The following is a 26,808-nucleotide window of genomic DNA, read 5'->3' on the forward strand; positions in this document are numbered from 1 at the left end:
AAATGTATCTAATACCATTTTATTAACTAATGTCTTTGCTGCTGGCCTTTTATGATCCAGTTCAACCATACCAATAAGCAAAAAATTACTTTAGATAAACTAACAGCTGTGCTTCATTGTTTTTTTATTTATTTATTTATTTTTATTATTGCTGAAGAGTGTTGAACCTTCCTCTCCTGTGTTCTACTGTACAGACGTGAATTTACTTTTCCTTCAACCTTCATTCATTAAACTTTTTGGTGTGAAAGGGCTTTTACATTTGCTATAAATAGAAAAAGTAATATCTAAAAAGTAATGCAAAAGTAACATAACGCATTACCTTCCATAAAAAGTAGCTAAGTAACGTAATTAGTTACTTTTTTAGGGAGTAACGCAATCTTGTAATGTATTGCTTTTAAAAGTAACTTTCCCCAACACTGAAAACAGATGTGATGAAACGAACTCTAACCACTTATGAAATAACTGGCTTGCGAGCAAGTTTTACTCTGCACAAGTAATCAAAAGGAGCAATATTTACAACATTTAGTAGACGAAATATCATAAGGTATAATATTTCCAGATTTTCAACAATCATGAGAACCCTGTAGGAAATGCCATTTGGCAGATATTAATTAATGATAAATACATATTTACTGAAAAAAACTGAAACTGAAAAAAAAAAAAAGTAAACATTTGAAGCAATGTGTTACAGGGAACAGCAGAATAATACTAGTTCAATCAATATGCTATTATGCTATTGCAGGTAACATTTAACATAGTAAGGATAAATGTGAATACTGACAATGAGTGGTGGTTCTAGATCATAGTAAACTGGGGGATTAGGGTGCTTGTGCTTTTAGGGGGCACACTTCAACATATATTGCAGTGCGTAGATTTTAATTTCTAACCATGTTGGAAGATGTACAGTACTGTGCAAAAGTTTTAGGCCACTAGTATTTTCACCAACAAAAAATGATTTTAAGTCAGTTATTTCTATATTTTGCTATAGTGTGTCAGTAGTAAAAATCAGTTTACATTTCCAAACATTATTCTTGCCATAAATTGTAATAATCTAGTGAGATTTTTGTTTGCACAAGGAGTCTGACAGCAGCCAGTGCTCCACACAGAGATCTAATCTCACAGAACAAACTGAGACAGACTAAATCCAGAAGAACTGTGGCAATGTCTCCAAGACACTTCAAGAAACCTACCTGCAAAGCTACCTGAAAAACAATGCGCAAGTGTGTTCTTTTTTTTATGCATAGTGTGGTCACCGCGTGGTATTTTTACAGCATCCTCACTTTACATCATTTTTACACAAGTGCCTAAAACTTTGCTCAGTACTGTAGCTTTGCAGGTTTCTTGAAGTGTTTTGGAGACATTGGCAAAATTCTTCTGGATTTAGTCTTGTCTGTTTGTTTTGTGTCTTCATGGCATTCCTGGAAGACTGGATGATGATGATATCAGATCTCTGTGTGGAGCACTGGCTGCTGTCAGACATTTAAAGCCAAAAATAATGTTTGGAAATGTAAAATGATATTTCCTACTGACACACTACAGCAAAACATAGAAATAACAGACTTAAAACCATTTTTTTTGTTGGGGAAAACACTAGTGGCCTAAGACTTTTGCACAGTACTATACCAATGTACATATTCCACGATGGCAATACAATTTTCTTGACTTTACACCTATTGAAAGTCTTTGGGATGGGCTAGAGTCAACTTTACACTGCTTGTTCAAAAAAGAAAAAAAGTTAAGCGTCAAACCACTCTGTAAAGCTGACATTCTAAAGACTTTTAATAGGGTTAAGCTCAGGACTCTGTGGTGGCAAATTCATACAAGAAATTATACCTAATGCTCACTGAACCACTATTTCACAAATTGAGCATAGTGAATCTTGGTATTGTCATCCTGGAACATAGACACAGATGCATCTTCCAATATGCTAGAGAAGGAAAAAGGCTACGCACTGCGTAAGGTTAAGGTTAAACAAATTGTAGCAAGTCATATAATGTAAGAAACATGTTAATCACTGCAAATATCAGGCTCCAAAAAGTGGGGTAAATTTTATGATTTTTGATCCTTTTTAAACATGACAGATTACACAGGACAGAAAATCATAAGCTGAAATCACATTCTGTTGAATTTGAACTTGTAACTTTTGAAAAATGCTTTTGACCAGTGTTGGAGTTCCAAAACTCTCTCACAGCCAATTAGCAGTAAGGGCGTTTCTAGTGAGTGCACAGGACTGATATTAGAAGATAAACTACAGATAGCGGGAGATGGCAGATAAAAAAAAAAGTGGAATATTTTCAAAGAAACAAAACATTGAAAAGCAGGGTTACGATCAGGCAAGAGGTAGGACCCGTGTAAATATCGGAGCAGCTTTCCAGTGGTGGAGAGAACTCAAGGAGCGGGATGACCTGGAATTGGAAGGTTGCTTTGTTTCTTGTTGATAGGTGAGTTACGTTGATTTTGCATTTTCACACAACTTTCCTGTGTTGGCTTTTACTTGATTATGCTGTGACTGGCAGGCACAGCAGACTCTTCCATTGTCGCTGTCAGGGTTGTTTATGTACGTGTGGGGAGGAGTTATCAAAATAGGGGTAAGGTCCTGTTGGGGTATAGGCGTGTTTGTTTTGGTGCTTTCAAATATCGACATCATTTGGCAAGAATCACTTAATGCACCTTTAATTTGCAACTGTTAAAAAGCATATTCTATATAATTTGAATAAGTATGAATAAAACTTTGATTGAAATTCAGATGTACTATGCCTGCCATGTTGTTTCTATCATGTGACTTACTAGCCTCAGTTGCATCGCTTCACTGCCATTTATAAATCCTCTCCTGTGTCCTCATGGGATAGTAACGTGTCTATCAATGCACAATTAAAGGACCGGGAGTAAGTAGTAGACCATCTGGGTACTTTTCCTACTGTTTTTCAAAACTATGAATTTGTACATAACATGAAGTTGTTCCTGAGAGGCGTGTAAAGGGCGGGTTTTAGTAAGGCGCAGCGGAGCTTCAGGCTCGACTGTGGAAACGCCGCGCTTTTTTTGGCCTCGGTGCTACTGGCCCGTGGCTATTAGCCCTTCCCGGCCCATTTTAAGCCTGGCTCGCACTGGCCCGACAGTGGAAAAGCGGCTAATGTTGTTGACATGGGGGCATTGGCAATCTCCATTGCCACCGTTATGTTTGGGTATAAAACTAGGGATGCACAAAAAGGAAAGAGAGTTCGCTTATTCCTGTCACTGCTATGCACACTTAATTACTGTCTGCTTGATCAGCATGCCCATAGGTGTCAACCAAGGAGCTCAATGACAATATTTACTGTTTACTAAACTAAGTAATTGATTTCATTATTATCTTGGGTATATCTTACCCAATACACTGTTATACTTAAAGAAATCAAAATAATATATACAGCGAGAGTGGATAATATATTTTGATTTTATCATTCTTTCGTGATCAGTTATTGCATCCTATTTTTTTTAATGTAACCATCATCTCCAAAATCATTGAGTACCAAAAAGAAAGTACTGGTTCCCATAATAAGTCTGTGCAAATGTACTGGTGTTCTGATGTTTCCTTTTATGGAGATTTTTTACTTTTTTCTAGCTTGTTTAGGAATAAAGCCTTAGTGCCTAAAGGTAAGATTTTGTCAATAGCACCAGCAACGAAATAGCTATCACAACAGACTGGAGTAAAATGTGCTGTGAATGACTTTTGAATGGATACAGATGTGAAAAAATTATGAAGCTGTCACATACACATGAGTAATGTCCATGGTGAATTTATTGGACCATGGCTGCAGTAGAAGGAAGGCCTTCAGTGTGAAAGCAGCACGTGGCAATAGGAGATAAGGACACCATACTGGATCTGAAACAGAGACAGGAACATACATACATATACCATAAAAGTCTATTGTACACCAATAGGGAGAAAAATAAAATAATATGTCAAAGCATACTGTATGCGCATACAAACACAAGAATTAATGCAGACCTCAACACATTTATCAGATATCCAAATGGGGACTTTCCATTAACTTATACTGTACTTAATTTAAACTTGGGATAAATCTGTCAAAATTTAAAATGCTGGGCAAAAAAAAAAAATCATTATTTGGCTTTCTCTTTGAGACACTCTCACTACACAAGATCACATAAACTGTGGACAACCTCTTTTTCCATCAATATATCACTCATCACCATTTATATTTAGAATTAGATCTGATTAAACCTTTTCATGTGCACACTGCTTGGATGTTAAATGCATTCTGGTCACTTGTTTCTGCATTTTTATATTTTTTTAACCAAAACCATAAGGTTCCATTCTAAATTTAAACTAATTATAACTGTTGTACACAAACCCTAGAACACAAAATTTTGCATTATTAAGTGGTGTTTACACAACAGTTTTTACACTAGAACTCTGTAACCTGACAGTTTTTAAAAACTTACCTGTCAGGTCCTGCTCATCCATTCTATAACTGGCAGACTTCATGGCCATCTCCAGCACTCTCACGCAGCCATCATCTGATGCCAGCACCACTTTATCTGATGTACACCAGTCAATATCCAGAATCCTATAATTCACATTGCGCCCCACTCTGATGCTGCTCGCCATCTGCACCTGTAGAAGTATGTGACAGTATAATCTTTAAAGAAAGCTAGGAGGCCTTTCTAAGTGGAGTTTGTGTTCAAGGGTGTTTCCTCCACCTGTGGCCCAAGATGCTGGGATAGGCTCCAGTGTCCCCGGAATTAGGGCTGTGTGATACATATCATGATACAGGGGTTGTGACACAATGCATTGTAATACATTGGGTTACTGTAAGCAAGGCGACATATTGGGATATTTCTTATTTTAGGAATAGGATATATTTTTAGGAGAACACACCACCGTATGCAAACCTTAGCAATAAATAAATAAATACAAATTATTTAACCAGAACACAGGGGGATCTGCATTTGCAGTAATCAGTCCCTGTAACAGTCAACGTTATTGAACCACTTTTTCTGCACTATGAGTAAAGGGGGACAAATTAAAGTGCTTACAGGATCTTTTAGTTAAATGCATAATTTGTATAAAATGTATTTTATAAAAATACCATATATATTTTTAGACCGTGCTTAAAGGTTCACTGTTTAAGTTTACAATTGTAAAAACAATATTTTGATCTGAATAAAAGAATTGCATCTGCTAATATCAATGTAAAATAAAGTGCTTACAGGATTCCTGAAGAAAATGAAAGAATTGTAAAACAAAGTAAATAAAGATGTTGAACATTTCCACTTGGATTTTCACAGGTTTTTCAGTTTGTATTTATGTTCCACGTGGAATCACCTAAGCCACGACACGAGCACCACCCCAACTGCACAAAACACCCCCAAAATGAAAGAAAGCTGCAGCCACCCGGCAACCCTGCAGCCTGCCTCACCCTGCACGAGCCTCTTAACACGGGACACAGCAAGCGGTTCAACCAAGGCGGCGCCCATGCCACATTCCCGCGGTGGACATTACTACAAAAGCTCAAATGACTGCACACTTCAGCTTTGTACACTGAAACAGCAATTAGGACAATTCTTTCATTCTCCATTACTAGCGAAACATATTAAAGCTAACATTAGTGGTGTGCCCTAATGCTAGTGTTTCCTGTCACTGAGGATTTGTTCAGAGATGAAGACTGCCATTTAGGGGTCGGGATATAAACTCAAATTGAAATAACTGCCATGAATCTTGTATGATTTTTTATTTTATTTTATATCGATATTTCGTTTTTGAGACTAGATACAGTACCGCCAAACAAAATATTGCGATACTCATGTGTATCGAGATTTTCTTACACCCCTACCTGGAATGATGTTAAATTTGAGGTGTGGCACTTACACTTAGAATTAGACATATGGCTTAAGTAAAATAGCTCAAAAGGTTGTTGGTGCCTCAAGGAGTGGTTGTGGTGCAGTAGTGGATGCTGTCAGGTGGTGTCCTGTAGTGTTGTATGCTGTAGCAAGCATACAACACATTTTTTTCGAAATGCAAATTTAAATTTAAGTTAGTTATCATGCTGATATATGTTAAATTGTTTTTTTTTGTGATAACTTTGATTTTATCTAGTAATTTGATGATATAAAAATGGGGCGTCCTGTTGTGGTTGATTGAGTCTGCGGGAGTTTGATACTGTGGCTCCACCTCACGACAAACTAATTTCTACTGCACAGACTCAGGCTCTAAATTACGTAATTTACTCAGGATGGCAGCGGCCATACTGAGATGCATTGGCTTCACTTTTCTATAGTGGAAGGAAGTGGAGACGCATCGTCCATCTTTCTTTAAAGTCTATGCTTTCATCACATACATGTCGACTTAGTCGCCTAGTGTCTGCCATAAAAATTCGTAGGACCTCTGGATGCAACAGCAGTTGATGAAACAAAGAGAAATCACAAAGATTCATCCAAACCAGGGAAGTAATGGCCTAGTTTATTTAAATCACGACTTCTGGTCTTTTATAATCGCTAACTTCACATATGAAGCAAACCAATTTTTCTTAGATGTTTTTTTTAGCTTTAAGTTATTTCATAATGGATACAGACAATAGTGTCCAAGAAGAAATGACACGTAAACAAAGGAATTACTATCCATATTACAACGATATTACTTCATTAGACTCAAAGTGCTCTTTGGGATGTCGCTCAGTGGATGCTTACCTTTCTAACTGGACCAGGATTTACAGCTGTGGATGTGTTTATGACTCATTATTACAACAAATCTGGTATGTACTGCGTTTTGATTATGCATGTATTGATGTGGGCTGCTTACCCAAATTCAGCAAATACATTCCTTTTCAAGCTTTCAATTGTAAAACAGCGATCTGTCATCGATGCTTGAGTCTAAAACCTTTATAATGATATATAGTTTGTAAAGATTAATTTTGTCCCATTTCATTTCTTTTATTTTTATTGAATCTATTCATTATTATGTGCAGGTGTGGGTTAACAGGATAAACTACTCATGACCACCTTTACCAAAATAATTTATCACGTTTTACTGTAGGCTTATTTACTGTGGTACATTTTTGTAGAATTTATAATAGGATTTTAGGTTGATAAAAAAAAATTGTAAAAGGAAAAAGTTATTATTGACCTGGTAATGAATAACAGGCAAACCTTATTATTATAACAAATGCTGTTAAGAACAAGGCTCGGACATTTTATTTTTGTACAAAAAAAAAAAAAAATGGTCTAGCGACGCCAATGCTTTGTAACAGATGAGCATTTCATTGATTCATTGGTTCTGAACTAATGAATCACGGTTAGTTGAAACTAAAACAAAACAATACACCTTCCTTGGCTAAAAACCAAAGCTTTTTAGCTTTTGAATTCAGGCATATAAACCAAACTCTGCAAGCTGAATGCCTGGCGCCAGCCTGGCTGGATTTAAATTAATTACGACACTCTTGGAGTGATAAATTCCATAGTCACGTGAGCAGCCTCAAAGGAGAAACAAAACACCCACATTCCTAAACACACACACAAACTTTTATTTACGCTCTTTATGTAAGTCCTTAATAAGATGTATTTTGATAGGTTTGTGCTGGGTTAACAGAGTTAACCAGTTATGCGATGGTTATGATTTTCTGATTTATAACTTGGAAATGTTTCTCCTCATTAATGTTCTCAAATAGAGTCATGATTTTGTAACCCTACACCTGACCAGATCATAAAACTTTATGACCTACTGGGAAACAGAACAGGAAAGCCAGCTCACTGGAATTCTTGTAAAAAAGTACCTTTTCTCAATTTATTCTAAATGTATTGAGTATTGCCTTTTTGTGCATTAGATGTCTTTCCATGATCAAATTGGAGTATCTGCAATTTTATCGTGTGTTAATCAAACTTTAAATGTGTGTAATTCTGCATATGAATGAAACTTTATGTTTCCTCTACCTTTACATGTTATTTTTGGTATCTTCGTAATCGTCATGCTTTGACGGACCCACTTATACATAGGAAATTACAGTAAAAATGTATTAATCTGGAATTACCAACTTGTTAGAATATAACTGCTGAATTCTTATAAGCTATAACTCATGCGAGTAGGTGTTTCCCCAGAGACAAAGGACCCTTTTTCCCGCTTCAGATTGCGGACGTTCATTGGTTGTTCGCACAAACAGAGGCATGAACCAGTCAAGCCATAAGAAGAACTGACTCACAGCCCCTCCTCACTTCTCTTCTAATCTTCTCTTCTTCAGCACTGCGTCTGAGAGAACAGCCTGTCCTCATGGCTCCTTAAGGGAGCTTTCATCTCCGTTTTTCATTTCCGTTTCCTTTTCTTTCCTTAATAAGTTTATTCTCATATTCACCTCCCCCTACACGAGGAAGACGAACTCTGAATCATTTTGCTCGCCGAGCAATGCTCGGTGAAACTTTTGAAACCTTGCGCGAATCTCCTCGCCATGGAAGACACGAGAGAACACGCCCAGCTACAAAGAACCACGCACGCACACTCGTTCTCCGAACAAAGAGACCCCATGCAAGTATTGATTTTCTATGGAGATTTAAATGCTGCTTAAAGTGTGTCTATTACCTTTTCAAGGTGATCTGATTCCTTGTTGTCTTTCAAAAGGTTACTGTCTGTGATTTTGCCATACTGAGTGATTATTCTGTGATCGCGCCTATTCTCTCACCTTTCTCTCTCATTCTCTCTCTCATCCTCTCTCTTTCTCTCCCTCATTTGGATTCCGTTATGTCTTGTATTTGTTTACTGTCTGTATTGTCGTACGCATATTTACTCCGTGTGATTTGTAGTTTGATGTATTACTAGTTCAATATATATACAATATATATATTCATGATTGCTTCGGTATAAAATGCTCACATCACGAGTAAATGAAATGTTCGATCTTAAGCTACAAAGCTCGTTACTTTTCAGTAATCGAAATTTCATAAGGATAGGAGAATGGTTTCATGGCTAGAAACTATTTTTCCTTGAATTATAAGAAGTGATAACTTTATTGAAAGTTGATAAGTTAATCTTACGGCCGTTTGCTGGACAAACCACTGTTTGATTTGTGGTAATTCACAGTAAGAGATATCACTATAATTGATATGAAGAATGGAATATTGACATATTCATGAGTAAATTACAGTGCCTTGTAATGAGTTATTGATATATACAATTGACCTATTTTTCATCTTCAATAATTTTAATGTAACTGTCATATGAGATATATATATGTTATTCATATTCCTGATTAATTATTAAAATTCCCTATATATCATTTGAGTTAATTTTAATGTACAACCCAGTGCGGCTACAGCTTCTTACATCCATTTCAGAGAACCAGGATAAATATTTCAATCGATCGAATTCATGTGGAAACAAAAAAAGAGTAGATTCGCTTTCACAATGAAACAGCGCCTCCACGACATGCCGGCGGCAGCAGCAACAATACTACAGTGAGAATCAAAGTTGGGCCTTCTTTCTTGGCATAAACATACCTACCCACACATTGGCGTAGATATGTGGGGGCGTGTATAAACAAGAAGCGGATCCAGCAAGAGCTTGATGGGACGACGTGGAATGAAAACGTTTTTCAGGAGGTCCCAGTAGAGGAGGTGCAACAATGACATGTCTTTAATCCCACCCTCTCTCAAGCAGTACTAAACTGCAGTGGAAACGCAAACTGAGTCAAGCTGAGCCGTACCATGTAGTGGAAAATGCCATTAGGTGAATGAAACCCTGCTACAGGAGGAGGTCCAGATAAAGGCCAAATGGATGACCCTTTCTACCATTGCAAGAGAAGCTGTTCATTCCAAATCTGTGATATCTAAAATATTGCAGCTTTACAATGAGACTAATTCACTATTTCAAGTCCCTCGAAAAGGCTGGTCGTCTATGTAAGACAAATGCACAGGATAGACAGGTTAATGTGGAGACTCTCAATAAGGGATACACTGATGTGAAAATTTAGGCCGATACTGATAACCGATAATAATTGAAATATGAAAGCCAATAACCAATATGTTGGCCGATAAAACTAAATACATTTTTACATCATTTTTGAGAGCCTGATTACCAGAAAAGTCTCACCATTAAAAGTCATTAACCCTTGTGCATTGTTCAAATTCACTAACCTTTCGTTATGTTCGGGATGAAAACATCCACTCAATTAAACTGTTGTAAAAATGTGTCAGATTCATATTTTTTTCTCTTTTTTTTTTTTTTGCATAAATCTGTTAATCAACTTCAGTCCTGATCAAAACTACCAAATGTTTTTAAAAAATTCAAGATTTTAACTCTTTAATTTCCAAGTTCATAAATCATCTCACTGATTTGGGGGAAAGAAAACACACAAAATGACTTATTTTCAATATAAAAGTAATTGTGGCTGGATTTTTTACTTTTTTTTACTTTTTATAACAGTCTTGGGAATGTCAAAGATTAGTAGCAACATTGTCTTTGATGCATTTTTAGTTTTTGTCCAGCATTAGATTTTAATTTTTTCTCCCTGATTTGTTGTTGGTGGCTGTTTTTGCCCCATTGACTTCCATTATAACTACATTTTTTGATTGCAAAGCCATGACACCATATAATCATGCATTCTTGATTGTTTGTGGTTTTCCATTTTGGGAAGAGGTAAAATTTGTTATTTTTACAGTTGAACACTAGGTGGGACCATTAACCCTTTAGATAGGCTTATGCAAAAAAAGGCTTAGTTTCTGGCTTGTATATGGAGTTATATGGAATATAACAGCAAATTTACCCCCTAGTGTATGGAATTACATTTGTTTCAATAATAATGAACAAACCTTTTTAAAACTGAACGTAACTTTTTCAGAAACTATCAAAAATATGCCATTACAAAAGAAGAAAAACACTGTGAAAATGAAAAAAAAAGAACTCAGTTGGACAAATTTAATAGGCTCTTCAAATATGCTTCATTCTTTGTTAATGTTTTTCGTTTCATTCGTTTTTGCTAATCGTGGATTCTAAATTCATTGCCACAGATTTCGCTTATGTTTCACAGTTTTTCTTTTGGTGTTTTGACACAAACCTCTCGTGGGGGCGGGGTTAACAGTGATCTACTCTGATTGGATAGAGAGCTTTTGATGGACAGGTGCTCTCTGACCGGGAAGTACAGACGCCACCCAGTGGCGCGCAAATTGGAAAGCTCTCGCGGTGATTAAATCTGGTCTCTACCGCAAAAAATTCTTTTTCACAGACAAAGTGAAAGACTTTAAAAGTGAAAGATTTATTTTAATATGATCACTGATCATAATATAGATGTACTCTGTTTGACAGAAACCTGGCTAAAACCTGATGATTACATTATTTTAAATGAGTCCACCCCCCAAGATTACTGTTATAAACATGAGCCACGTCTAAAAGGCAAAGGTGGAGGTGTTGCTTCAATTTATAACAACGTTTTCAGGATTTCTCAGAGGGCAGGCTTCAAGTATAACTCGTTTGAAGTAATGGTGCTTCATATAACATTATCCAGAGAAACAAATGTTAATGATAAATCCCCTGTTATGTTTGTACTGGCTACTGTATACAGGCCACCAGGGCACCATACAGACTTTATTAAAGAGTTTGGTGATTTTACATCCGAGTTAGTTCTGGCTGCAGATAAAGTCTTAATAGTTGGTGATTTTAATATCCATGTTGATAATGAAAAAGATGCATTGGGATCAGCATTTATAGACATTCTGAACTCTATTGGTGTTAGACAACACGTTTCAGGACCTACTCATTGTCGAAATCATACTCTAGATTTAATACTGTCACATGGAATTGATGTTGATGGTGTTGAAATTATTCAGCCAAGTGATGATATCTCAGATCATTATTTAGTTCTGTGCAAACTTCATATAGCCAAAATTGTAAATTCTACTTCTTGTTACAAGTATGGAAGAACCATCACTTCTAACACAAAAGACTGCTTTTTAAGTTATCTTCCTGATGTAACCAAATTCCTTAGCATATCCAAAACCTCAGAACAACTTGATGATGTAACAGAAACTATGGACTCTCTCTTTTCTAGCACTTTAAATAAAGTTGCTCCTTTTACGCTTAAGGAAGGTTAAGGAAAACAGTTTGACACCATGGTATAATGAGCATACTCGCACCCTAAAGAGAGCAGCCCGAAAAATGGAGCGCAGCTGGAGGAAAACAAAACTAGAGGTATTTCGTATTGCTTGGCTGGAAAGTAACATATCCTACAGAAAAGCATTAAAAACTGCTGGATCCGATTACTTTTCTTCTCTTTTAGAAGAAAACAAACATAACCCCAGGTATTTATTCAATACAGTGGCTAAATTAACGAAAAATAAAGCCTCAACAAATGTTGACATTTCCCAACACCACAGCAGTAATGACTTTATGAACTACTTTACTTCTAAAATTGATACTATTAGAGATAAAATTGCAACCATTCAGCCGTCAGCTACAGTATCACATCAGACAGTGCACTATAGACCCCCTGAGGAACAGTTCCACTTTTTCTCTACTATAGGAGAGGAAGAATTGTATAAACTTGTTAAATCATCTAAACCAACAACATGTATGTTAGACCCTATACCATCTAAGCTCCTAAAAGAGGTCCTTCCAGAAGTCATAGATCCTCTTCTGACTATTATTAATTCCTCATTGTCATTAGGATATGTCCCCAAAACTTTCAAGAGAGTTAGGTTTTAGGCTGTTATTAAGCCTCTCATCAAAAAACCACAACTTGACCCCAAAGAACTAGTTAATTATAGACCAATCTCGAATCTCCCTTTTCTGTCCAAGATACTAGAAAAGGTGGTATCCTCACAATTATATTCCTTCTTAGAGAAAAATGGTATATGTGAGGATTTCCAGTCAGGATTTAGACCGTATCATAGTACTGAGACTGCTCTCCTTAGAGTTACAAATGATCTGCTCTTATCATCTGATCGTGGGTGTACCTCTCTATTAGTTTTATTGGATCTTAGTGCTGCGTTTGACACAATTGACCACAACATTCTTTTGCATAGACTTGAACACTTTGTTGGCATCAGTGGAAGTGCATTAGCATGGTTTAAATCATACTTATATGACCGCCATCAGTTCGTAGCAGTGAATGAAGATGTATCCTATCGATCACAAGTGCAGTATGGAGTACCTCAAGGCTCAGTACTAGGGCCGCTACTCTTCACGCTTTATATGTTACCCTTGAGAGATATCATCAGGAAACATGGTGTTAGCTTTCACTGTTATGCTGATGATACTCAGCTCTATATTTCTTCGCAGCCCGGTGAAACACACCAATTTGAAAAACTAATGGATTGCATAGTCAATATAAAAAACTTGATGACGAGTAATTTCTTACTGCTAAATTCTGTAAAAACAGAGTTGTTAATTAAAGGACCTAAAAACTCCGCTTGTAATAACCTAGAACACTGTCTAAGACTTGATGGTTGCTCTGTCAATTCTTCGTCATCAGTTAGGAACCTAGGTGTGCTATTTGATCGCAATCTTTCCTTAGAAAGCCATGTTTCTAGCATTTGTAAAACTGCATTTTTCCATCTCAAAAATATATCTAAATTACGGCCTATGCTCTCAATGTCAAATGCAGAAATGTTAATCCATGCATTTATGACCTCAAGGTTGGATTAATGTAATGCTTTATTGGGTGGTTGTTCTGCACGCTTAGTAAACAAACTACAGCTATTCCAAAATGCAGCAGCAAGAGTTCTTACTAGAACCAGGAAGTATGACCATATTAAGCATCGTATAGATTTTAAAATATTGCTTATTACTTATAAAGCCCTGAATGGTTTAGCACCTCAGTATTTGAATGAGCTCCTTTTACATTATAATCCTCTACGTCCGCTATGTTCTCAAAACTCAGGCAATTTGATAATACCTAGAATATCAAAATCAACTGCGGGCAGCAGATCCTTTTCCTATTTGGCGCCTAAACTCTGGAATAACCTACCTAACATTGTTCGGGAGGCAGACACACTCTTGCAGTTTAAATCTAGATTAAAGACCCATCTCTTTAACCTGGCATACACATAACATACTAATATGCTTTTATTATCCAAATCCGTTAAAGGATTTTTAGGCTGCATTAAATAGGTAAACCGGAACCGGAAACACTTCCCATAACACCCTATGTACTTGCAACATCATTAGAAGAATGGCATCTACGCTAATATTTGTCTGTTTCTCTCTTGTTCCGAGGTCACCATGGCCACCAGATCCAGTTTGTGTCCAGATCAGAGGGTCACTGCAGTCACCCGGATCCAGTACGTATCCAGACCAGATGGTGGATCAGCACCTAGAAAGGACCTCTACATCCCTGAAAGACAGCGGAGACCAGGACAACTAGAGCCCCAGATACAGATCCCCTGTAAAGACCTTGTCTCGGAGGAGCACCAGGACAAGACCACAGGAAACAGATGATTATTCTGCACAATCTGACTTTGCTGCAGCCTGGAATTGAACTACTGGTTTCGTCTGGTCAGAGGAGAACTGGCCCCCCAACTGAGCCTGGTTTCTCCCAAGGTTTTTTTCTCCATTCTGTCACCGATGGAGTTTCGGTTCCTTGCCGCTGTCGCCTCTAGCTTGCTTGGTTGGGGACACTTCATCTACAGCGATATCGTTGACTTGATTGCAAATAAATGCACAGACACTATTTAACTGAACAGAGATGACATAACTGAATCCAATGATGAACTGCCTTTAACAATCATTTTTGCATTATTGACACTGTTTTCCTAATGAATGTTGTTCAGTTGCTTTGACGCAATGTATTTTGTTTAAAGCGCTATATAAATAAAGGTGACTTTGACTTTGACTTAAGCTCATACACAGGTTCTACCCTGTAAAGAAGTGTATACAAAGATTTAAATCTGATATTGATCTTACATGGTCTTTTTGTTCGAGTTCTGAAGAAACTGTACACTTATTTTGGTCATGTCACTACACTCAGAAACTTTGGGATGATATTTGTTATTAAGATATTTTAGATTTAGTCCAAGAGCTTTCTTACTCAAACAGTACACTGACTGAACTGCTGTGAAGAGAGAACTGAAGATGAACACCGAGCCGAGCCAGATAACGAATGAAAGATTGACTCGTTCTGACCGTACATAGATTTTCAATGGAGGGACAGAAAGCTCTCAGACTAAATCTAAAATATCTTAAACTGTGTTCCGAAGATGAGCGGAGGTCTTACGGGTTTGGAACGACATGAGGGTGAGTCATTAATGACATAATTTTAATATTTGGGTGAACTAACCCTTTAATATATATATTTTTTTATTATTATTTATTTCTTTTTTTACTATATTTTAAGTGTTTGTATACAAATCAGCAAATTTTAACCTTCCATATTATTGACTCCCAGGTATATTTTACAGTATTAGTTTAGATACTTTTTTTCCTTGAGAAAATTTGCCAGTTTGATCAGGGTTGGATCTAAACTCTGCAGCACATTGGTCTTCCAGGGCAAGATTTGAGGAACCCTGCTTTAAGATTTCTCCTAATTCCTGGGTAAAAGTTGGTCTCAGCAGCTTTGTGAATATCACAATCAATCAATCAATAAAAAAAAACACACACACACCTCTTTGGTATCCCAGACCTCAGCTCCATCTGTGTACATCACCAAGAGTTTTTGGTTGCCTTTCCCAGGAGCAAAACGAATCTTCTTCACCCACCCGCGGTGTGTAGGTACAGCCCTGAAAAATGTAAATGAGTATAACATACAGGCTAAACGTAACTCAAGTGTGGGATGCACAGAGACATATATCTCCAACTGAGACCTTTATTAGGTTTCATTTAAATTAGGATGTGGTCTAAGAAAGTAGTTTACTGAGTTTTGGAATTAAATCAATTTGCACACACACATGCATTAAAGGGTCATGAAACCCCCCTATTTCAGCGCAAGTCTAGCTCACACTGTTTTTGAAAAATGCAACTGAAATGGGCGTGGATGGCTGTGAGAAGGGGAGGGGAGTGTGGATGTGGTATTGCACGGCAGGGATAACTGTTATTGCATATCATTACAAATGTGTCGTAAAACGTAAGCAAAAAAAGTTTTTTTTTTAAAAGCTGGCAATACACTGACACTATTTCTGTCATTTCAAAAGTAACTGAACGCCCTGTCATCAAATTCTATTGAATAAAACATATTAAATGTACATATTAATTATAATGTCATTATAAACAACTATATACACACTATAAATTAATATATTTGCAAATAATAGATTTCCGGTTAAAAAAAAATTCCGTGCCTAGATCGACGCGCCACCTGAACAACAATAGTAAAGATGGACAGCGACATAGAAATATACAGTGACGGCAGCGCGCAGGGTTCTGTGGAGGTGGAGGACTTCTCGAGAGGCGAAGCTCTCTCGAGAAAAATGTTTGCTGCATATATATAAATTAGATGTGTCCGTTGTGGATGGCCAACCAGCCGCACGGAGCCAGACTCTAGCCCTGGCAGCATCGCGGGGAAAGCTATGCAATGCGCTTGAACTTTTGCACCACGCATACAAACACTTGCGTCCCATGATCGCCTCTCTCATCGACTACGCAATATCACAGTTTGTTTGACAGGTCTATCATTGAAAAGATCCACGTGGTATCATGATTAATTCAGTGAAATGTCTTCTCATTGGATATGAAGGCTCAGCCTCATTAATAATTATGAGAGAACGATGAGTCATCACTGTATGATCCGTACAGAAAAACGTCACATCCTGTGACGTGGACTTGATGAAGATTTCAAACCCAGAAGACGAAAATAGCCGATACAAACTCAAATTTAACCATTTATATCCTATTATTAAATTTTACAGATTATAACATTGTCTTCTATGGTGTTAAACACACCTACCTCTGTTAAAATCTCAGAAAAATTGGTTTAGGGTTTCATGACCCTTTAAGAAAAATTTTACTTACAGAGTCTTTAGTAATACATTTTTACCTTGAAAGACGAGCTTTTAGATCCCAAAAATTGAGGTTTCCATCTACATCTCCCAGAACTAGGGTGTCTCCTTTCCACGCAATACAGGCAATACTCCCCATACTGCCCTGGAAGAGAGTAGAATAATGTCAGTTTCTTGCACACAAGACATAGGACATGTAATATGTTGATATTTGATATTACCAGTTTTCAAACACATTTGCTATTTGATATAGTGCCAAGTAAAAATTTCAAATTGAAATGCAGAAAATCAAAAATGAAGTAAAAACACTACCATTATGAAATATAATTAGAATTTAAAATAAAATGTTATATTTTGTTGCATGAATATCTGAACATATAATATATTAAAATAAAGAAAAGAGTCTGAAAAAATATTCCCAGCTCTTTTCACCATTAATAATAACATTTTTTTTTTTAGTAGAAATTCAGAATATTAGAAGAATTTCTGAAGGATCATGTGACTGAAAATTCAGCTTTGAAAGTCAGCTTTGATTGTTCCTAATAAACTGACTCTGTTTTCAAACAAAACAAACCATTTTATTCTAATATCATGTTTTTTTTTCACTACTGCTACTCACAAATCAGGCAACCAACTGGACATTATTTACTCATGACACTGCTCCACTGATCATGTACTAGTTACTCCACTGCACACCTCGGATCACTTCATCCTCAATCTTAGCCTCAAAATGGTCCCTGACACATCACTTACCCCCTCCACGTCATCTTTCGACATAACCTACGCTCACTCTCACCCTCCCGTTTATCTGCTATGGTTTCATCTTCGCTTCCTCCTTTTGATGCTAACAGTGCTACTGATAATTTTTCTCCACTCATACATCTTGTTTAGACACTGTTTGCCCCTTGTCTTCCAGGCCAGCCCCTACCACCCCTTCTGCCCTTTGGTTATCTGATGTTCTTAGCGAACATCGTTCTAAGCTTAGAGCTGCTGAAAGTATGTGGCGCAAATCCAAAAATACCACTGACCTTAATTTGTATCAGCCACTCCTCTCTCTTCCTTCTATTCTAATGTCTCCACTGCTAAAAGGACATACTACCATAACAAAATTTAAAATGTGTCTAACTCTCGCAAGCTTTTTAAAACATTTTCCTCACTCCTTTGTCCTCCCCCTCCTGCATCATCTCTAATAGCGACGACTGCCACATTTGTTATTAATAAAATTAAAAACATCAGTGCACAATTTTCCACACCACAATCGGTCAAGCACATCTCACCAGCAAACATACACTCATTCACATCCTTCTCTTCACTCTCTGAGGCAGAAGTCTCCAAACTCATCCTTTCTAATCATCCTACTACTTGTCCGCTTGATCCTATTCCACCTCATCTCCTTCAAGCCATTTCTCCTGCAGTTGTACATGCACTTACTAAATTACATCATTAACATATCCCTCCACACTGTTGTTTTTCCTTCAACATTTAGACTGGCTCGTAAAACTCCACTATTTAAGAAACCCACCCTCAACCCATCTCTTTTAGAGAACTACAGACCCGTTTCCCTTCCTTTAATTGCAAAAACACTTGAATGAGCTGTGTTCAACCAAGTCTCTGCTTTTCACACACATAACAACCTCCTTGACAGCAACCAATCTGGCTTCAGAAGTGGACATTCAACCGAGACTGCCTTGCCCTCAGTTGTTGAAACCCTAAGACTGTCAAAAGCGGAATCCAAATCTTCAATACTTATCTTGCTTGATCTGTCTGCTGCTTTTGAAATGTTTAACTACCAGATCCTCCTGTCAACCCTACTGGCAAAGGACATCTCAGGAACCACACTCCAGTGGTTTGAGTCATATCTATCAAATAGGTCCTTCAAAGTATCTTGGAGAGGTGAGGTGTCCAAGTCGCAACATCTAACCACTGGGGTGCCTCAGGGCTCAGTTCTTGGACCACTTCTCTTCTCTGTCTACATTGAATCATTAGGTTATGTCATTCAGAAACATTACTTTTCATACCACTGCTATGCTGATGACACTAAACTCTACCTCTCATTCCATCCTAATGTTCCGACAGTAAATGTTGCTCGCATCTGAGCTTGTCTAACAGAAATTTATTGCTGGATGAAGGACCATCACCTTCAACTCAATCTTGCCAAGACAGAACTGCTTGTGGTTCCAGCAAACCCATTGTTTCATCACAATTTCGCCATCAAGTTAGGCACATCAATTATAACTCCTTCAAAAACAGAAAGAAACCTTGGAGTTATTTTTGATGATCAGCTGACTTTCTCAGACCACATTGCAAAAATTGTCCAGTCCTGCAGATTTGCTTTATTCAACAAGAAGATCAGGACTTTTCTTTCAGAACATGCTGCACAACTCCTTGTTCAAGCTCTTGTTCTGTCCAGGCTGGACTATTGCAATGCTCTCTTGGCAGGTCTTCCAGTCAGTTCTATCAAACCTTTACAATGAATCCATTGATTCATTTTTAATGAGCCTAAAAGAATACACGTCGCACATCTGTTTATCAATTTCCACTGGCTACCAATAGCTGCTCGCATTAAATTCAAGGCACTGATGTTTGCCTACAAAACCATCACTGGCTCTGCACCTCTTTACCTAAATTTATTACTTCAGACTTATGTGCCCTCTAGAAGCTTGCGTTCTGCAAGTGAACATCGCTTGATTGTGCCATTCCAAAGAAGCACAAAGTCACTTTTACGGACTTTTAAATTAAATGTTCCCTCCTGTTGGAATGAACTGCCCAACTCAATCCGAGCAGCTGGGTCGTAAGCCAACTTCAAGAATTGGCTTAAAACACATCTCTTCCATCTTTATTTGACCCTCTAACTTCAGCACTCACTATTCTAATTATATTCTAAAATAATAATAATAATCTAACTAGCTTTCTAATCTTTTTGTATTCTACTTGTATTCTTTTTCATTAATTATACAATTAACAAACAAAAAATGACATCTATCACTAGTTTGCTCTACTCTTTTTCTATTCTATCTGTTTTCTTTTTATTTAATATATTATTTAAAAGCCCTTGCTACTTGTACTGCGTTTAAGCTAACTGAGACTTGTTATAGCAGTTGTATATCATTGATCTTTTGTTGTTTTTGATTGCTTCCATTGTCCTCATTTGTAAGTCACTTTGGATAAAAACATCTGCTAAATGACTAAATGTAAATGTAAATCAACACTTAAATGTAGGAAAATTTCATTTAAAAAAGCAAAAATGTAAATACAAAGCTGAGGAAAATCATGTTTTTGTTAAAGACTTAGTCTGGATCGGATTGAGAAAAATGATCAACACGTCCACAGCTATAACTCTTTATATGTTTAACATATAATTCAGTAACATTAGGGTGTTTTGAATTATGTGCTGTTGCATGTTTGATGATTTTATGTGTGCGTAAGCAATCTCTCTGTTGCTAGTTTCAGTGTGTATGATTTCATAAGACATGTAATAGTGCCCCTACCATATATCAATGAAAACATAAATTGACGGAAAATTCTATCAGTTTAAAGGAAAGCCTTGTGTCAGAAATGAAAGTAAATTAATAACTGGATGCCACTTGCTGAAAACAAAGAATAAAGCAGGGTCACTTCAATGACAACAAAGAAACAATGTTTTAAATGTCCACAATTGCATACTGAACAACCGTTTGCATAAAAATGTTATTAAGGGATAATTATTTTGCAGAAAAGAGATATGGGTTGCATGTAAACACAAAATATGCAGTGAAATAGAAAAAAAAGGATCTGATCAAATGATCAGAAATAAATACACTGTGAAAAAGCCCTGCAGGAGATGAAAGGATAATAAGGACAAAAAAGGGAGCAATTTTCTCTTCATCTCCTCTTTCATCAGAAAAGTTTGAAACTGCAGTTTTTATACTCTCAAAACATTGAAAGGGAATGTTTTAAAACTCTTTTGATCCATACAGAAGGGTATGTAGAGCTGTATCCAGGATATTTCATTTATAGTACTTTACAAAATCTGCATTTGATAACAGGCTACAAGAATGAAAATAATAAACGTTTAGGTATTCAGGAATTATTTTGTATTATTTGGGTGTAACTTTTACTTTTTCACACAATGTGTGAGAAAATGTAGCATTCACAATGAAATAATTATTCCGATTATAATTTACAGCTTTATAACAAATTGTCCCACCATTACCGCACTGTATTTGAGGGAAGCAGAGTCAACAATGGTGTTCACAGGTAAAGTAACGTGCTTTGCTTTAATTAATAACATTTAATATAACAGTCATTAATGCACAAATGAGATCTGTTACATAAATGGACTGGACCTTATTTACACAAGACACTGATCTCCATGCTCCATGTTCTCCACTGCACACCTCTGATCACTTCCTCCTCACTCTTAACCAACTCAATCTGAGCAGCTGAGTCTTTACGCTGTAGGCTATGCGTCAGTTTTCATTTATACTTCTTCATCGTGGTCCGTGTCGATGTGCAGTACACATGCAAACCGCTAGTCTGCAGTTGTCCACAGGCATGTTGCTGCTGTAACCCACAGACGATGGCAAAAGCTGAAGAAGCGGCTTGTTGCAAATAAATATCGAATCATTAAATCATTGTTTAAAAGTAAAAAAGGAGACAACAATGGAACAGGGGAAGCTGTGGCCTAATGGTTAGAGAGTTTGACTCGTAACCCTAAGGTTGTGGGTTGGAGTCTTGGGCCGGCAATACCACGACTGAGGTGCCCTTGAGCAAGGCGCCGCAGCATAAATGGCTGCCCACTGCTCGGGTTGTGTGTTCACGGTGTGTGTGTGCACTTTGGATGCGTTAAATGCAGAGCACGAATTCTGAGTATGGGTCACCATACATGGCTGTATGTCACATCACTTTCATTCTTTCCAACTCCACAATGACTTGATTGTTTGTTGTGGACAACTACTACTGTATAATGCTAAGTATATTTATAAATGATAAGACACTGCTTGGTTTTATTTTATATAAGAAGGTGTAACATTAAAACACAATAAAGTGCACATAAACACACACAAAACTGAAGCACATACGGAGGCAGGGATTCTAGAAGACCAATAACAGCGCTTGAGGTCCAGGTAGAATTGACACGCTGTTAGATTTTTGGAGAGGTCCATGTCAGGCTACCGCGTAAGGGAGTGTGTCTACTTGTGCTGTTTTCACAAGTAGTCTGACAGCAGCCAGTGCTCCACACAGAGATCTGATCTCATCATCATCCAGTCTGTCTGGAATGCCAAGAAGAAACAGAACTGAGACAAGCTAAATCCAGAAGAACAGTGGCAAAACGGTGGTCTCCAAAACGGTTCAAGAAACCTGCAAAGCTATTCCTGTAGCTCAAGTGGTAGAGAATTGCATTAACAAAGTGCAAGGTTGTGGGATCGAATCCCAGGGAACACATGATAGAAGAAAATTGTTAGCCTGAATGCAATGTAAGTCGCTTTGGATAAAAGTGTCTGCTAAATGCATAAACTTAATTTAATTTGATTTTTTTAGTTATAACCCAACTGTTGGGTTAAAGATGGTTCCTGCCTCACTCTGTTTAAATTTTAACGGTCAGTCAGTGGACATCAGCGGCAGCCTGCATGATAATGAAAGGTAAGTAACTATTTATATAATTTTATGATGTATATAACATTATATAACATTAACTTATGTGTACTGAAACATTAATTAAACCTTAAAACTATTTTGATTCCCTTTAGTCTTTTTTTTTTTTTTTTTTGTAAATAATGGATTGTAAATGAATATACTATTCCCGTTTGCTCACTGGCATTAATAAAAAAAATAGAAACATTTATATGATAAAATTAATAAAAAAAACAGGTTTTTTTGACACAATCAGACTTTGCTGCAGCCACGAATTGAACCGCTGGTTTCTTCTGGCAAGAAAAGAACTGGCCCTCCGACTGAGCCTGGTTTCTCCCAAGGTTTTTTCTCCATTCTGTGACCGATGGAGTTTTGGTTACTTGCTGCTGTCGCCTCTGGCTTGCTTAGTTGGGGTCACTTATTTAAGTGATTTTGTTGATGACATTGAGTTCAATGATGAACTGCCTGTGTCAATAAAGCCTTTTTGCTTTATTGACACACTATTTTCCTATTTAATGCTGTTGAGTTGCTTTGTTCCAAACTATATTGTTAAAAGCGCTATATAAGTAAAGGTGACTTGACTTTTTAGCAACATCATATGACCCCTTCATAGTTAAAGGGATAGTTCACCCAAAAATCAAAATTATTTAATTAATAACTCACCCTCATGTCGTTCCATACCCGTGAGACCTCCGTTTATCTTTGAAACACAGTTTAAGATATTTTAGATTTAATCCGAGAGCTCTCAGTCCCTCCATTGAAGCTGTGTGCACGATATACTGTCCATGTCCAGAAAGGTAAGTGAAACATCATCAAAGTAGTCCATGTGACATCAGAGGGTAATCGAAGCATCGAAAATACATTTTGGTCCAATAATAGCAAAAAGTATGACTTTATTCAGAAATGTCTTCTCTTCCATGTCTGTTGTGAGAGAGTTCAAAACAAAGCAGTTTGTGATATCCGGTTCGCGAACGAATCATTCGATGTAACGGATCTTTTTGAACCAGTTCACCAAATCGAACTGAATCATTTTAAACGGTTCGCGTCTCTAATATGCATTAATCCACAAATGACTTAAGCTGTTAACTTAATGTGGCTGACACTTACACAAGATCTGGAAACTTGTGAAGTCAACCCTATCATCATCCGGGGTACACATCATGTGTCAACACTGATTGTATGACATTATCATGGGGCTTTGAAACAGAGGGTGCTGTCAGGGCTGGTAGGAGGTAAGAAGTGCATACGTAGTCTTCTTTTCAAGTGTGTAACCTGCAAAAAGCTAAGAGGGAAGACAGAACTTCAGCAGATGTCTGATTTGACTGTGCAATGACTGACAGTAGCTCCACCCTTTACCTATGTAGGTGTTGATGTTTAATGACCATAAGAAGTGACTGCTCGTAAGACCAGAGGAGGTCAAGCTAATTCCAAGAGCAGTTCACATCGAATTAATCAAAGCAATAAGCTCTAGTAGTTTCCTCAATGCCTTAAGAAGACTTTTCATGAACAGAGGTTCAGTTAAACATCTATATTCAGACCATGGCACAAATTTCATTGGAGCTTCTCAAGAACTGAATGGATACATCTTGTTTCAGTTTGGAGAACGTGCAGAAATATCTAATAGAACTGCATTGCACCTGGATATTCAATCCAATAATAATAATAATAATTAATAATTTCATACTTAATCATTGTATGCTTTGTATATTTTTAAAGTTTCAAAGTTGAGACATAAACTTCATAAGTGACTTGATGTCTCCAGTGAGGTTTTTTGAGTTACTGTTTAACTTGATTGTTAGATGCTAGAATTCTAATAAGGCCAGTACAATAACAAATACCTGCAGAGGGAGCCAATGGCCTGGTGACGTTTCACTTTACAGCACTCTTAAAATTAGTTTTAACTCATTAAATTAAAAAAATGTATCAGAAACTTTTATTTTGAAATCATGATGTACAATAAATGCCATATTTAGAAATAGCTTGATGCATTCTCCTGTGTTGGCAAAGGTTTATAAATGATTTATGTTACAAATCTGAGATAATGCACACTGTTTTTTCCCAGATGAACATTAAACAATTTAAAAACACAGCATATACAAAGGAAGAGTTTAGCCCCAAATAGAGTCTTTACTGGTAAATTACCGGGATGTTACCATTAAGAGATCATGTGTGAAAAATCCTGAATGTTCTTGCTTTCATGTCGTTCTTATGGTAATGACATGATTACTCTGAGCTGTTTACAAAGCTCTGCTGCTTAATATGTGCTAGATGGACATCTTTGACCATTGCGCCTCGCAGCTTTGTCAACGTGTCGTGCTGCTCCATTCATCAGGGCTGCGCGTCTCACGTTTATAAGAGTAACAAATTCAGACTGGCTAGTAATGTAAGTTTGGTTTGGTGAGGTGACAGCTATGCTTCTCTTATACCACTGGTAGGCGAAGTCATGGATTGGAAAGTGATATCAACAAGGTGGTTTTTTTTTTTTTTTTTAAATGTAATGTTATTTCTTTTACCAGCCAAATGCTGCACACCGGAGATCTGGCACAATGCCAGCTGAGAACTTTAAGCCCTGAGACTCAATTGCAGGTTGGGGATACAGTTTAGGTACTGACTCACCTCTTATCCATAGCAGACGATGGCTTTATGGCCAAACTTTCTGCAAAATGGAAAGGTTGTTAAAGAGTCGGGCCCTATTAATTACTCTTTTTCTCTCGTGTCTGATCCAACTAATGTTGATACTAGGGTTGCCACTCATCCCTTGAAATATGGAATCCTCTTTTATTTGAAGGTAAAATGATACGTCCCGTATCAAATCAATACGGAATCGATTTGTCCAGTATTTTACACAGGGCAAAATATTTGAATAAACAAATAAGTATTTTGCACTGTTTATAATACTAATAGCAGTTATAATGAAATCAATTTTAGAAGAAGTATTAGAGAAGCTCATTTGTGCGTGAATTTGTCATCTTTATTTCCATAGCGAAGGAGTCTCCAGAACGCGTGCCATTAAAGCCCTTTTCACACAAGCGCAGCATGCGATAAACCTGCGAGGTTTAAAACATTAAGAGCTGACATCCGCCCATTAAACACTAGGCTTACCAGATGTAGGGTTGAATGGGTAAGTTATTAATGGTCTGTCCTGTATCTAATGATGAACTCATAGTTTGCAGGGAAGCATTTCAGTTGCTCACGATGAACTGTCTGACTTAGAAAGGAATAGTTTTTTTGTCATCGTTTACACACCAACAAGTTGTTCCAGCTGTAATAACTTTTAAGAAAGCGAGTATCCAAAAAGTTTCTGTTCCCCAATGACTCTGATAATATTTTTTATCTTCAGTGGAAGTAACTGAGGACTAGCAGCTGTTTAGTTACCCACATTATTCAAAGTATCTTCTTTTGTGTTGAACACATGAAAGGTTTAGAACACCCTGGGTAAATTATTACATAATTTTCATCTTTGGGTACACCATACCTTTAAAGTGACAGACACAACCATGCTTCTAAAGGTTTTGTAAAAATTTGGATAGTCTGTTAATATAATATTCCATAATTTATTTTTTAGAGCTCGGTAGACATAATTATTATTTTTATATAAAAATAATAATAATCACTCAATGCTACCTTTGGAGGGACTTTTTAATACGAGTAGTTTTATTTCTTCTAATATACTTATTGAGTGGATATTTGAAGAAAATTCCACTTTTGAGACCTTTCATCAGAATCCTATAGTGGATTTTTGGGATTGATCACCCAAAGTCTAAAGCGTTTGTCTGTAAGCATCTGGTGAATGGTTATTGTTTGGACTATCATTTTTCTAGGTTTTGTTGAACAACATGTCTGTGTTGGCCTGACAAATTTTGATTGTTTCACCAAACAGCAAATTGAAAACTTTTCAAGATCATGTATAAGAGCAAGTAAATACTTGCTACAAAAAATTTATAATAAAACGACTCCACAGTTGTCAGTTACACAGAATGCAAAACACATATGAAGGACACTCACATCAGGTGGAATACGTGCTCCATCCTTCACGTTGTTGCCTTCCACAGTGATGTGATAGACTTGTCCATCTGTGTCAGTAAACACAAAGTGTTCTCGAGCTGATATGCCCTGACTCATTTCAGATTTACTCTCAGCTTCCTGCAACAGACTGACAGATAATAACAGAGAGTATTGTTAAGAGTTCAGATTGAAACAGCAAACCACTTAAGACTAGAGAATTTAAAGTGCAGTAACAAAATACTAATTTAACAATAATTAGTGAATCAATTTTAGAAACCTGTG

The 26,808-nt window shown here is 37.0% G+C and overlaps 1 protein-coding gene across 1 annotated transcript in view; it reads right to left on the reverse strand.

Annotated features, from left to right (window-relative positions):
- The window catches only part of wdr11 (WD repeat domain 11), a 226,446-nt gene that overhangs the window by 82,144 nt on the left and 117,494 nt on the right, over positions 1 to 26,808 (reverse strand). Inside the window, exons 16-20 of the mRNA XM_059518127.1 lie at positions 26,527 to 26,674; positions 16,947 to 17,053; positions 15,579 to 15,693; positions 4,447 to 4,618; positions 3,754 to 3,862 (exon numbers count right to left, since the gene is read on the reverse strand). Of these exons, the coding sequence (XP_059374110.1) occupies positions 3,754 to 3,862; positions 4,447 to 4,618; positions 15,579 to 15,693; positions 16,947 to 17,053; positions 26,527 to 26,674 (651 nt within the window). The remainder of the gene's footprint in view (positions 1 to 3,753; positions 3,863 to 4,446; positions 4,619 to 15,578; positions 15,694 to 16,946; positions 17,054 to 26,526; positions 26,675 to 26,808) is intronic.

Source organism: Carassius carassius, chromosome 30, assembly GCF_963082965.1.
Source record: "Carassius carassius chromosome 30, fCarCar2.1, whole genome shotgun sequence".
Taxonomy (NCBI): domain Eukaryota; kingdom Metazoa; phylum Chordata; class Actinopteri; order Cypriniformes; family Cyprinidae; genus Carassius; species Carassius carassius.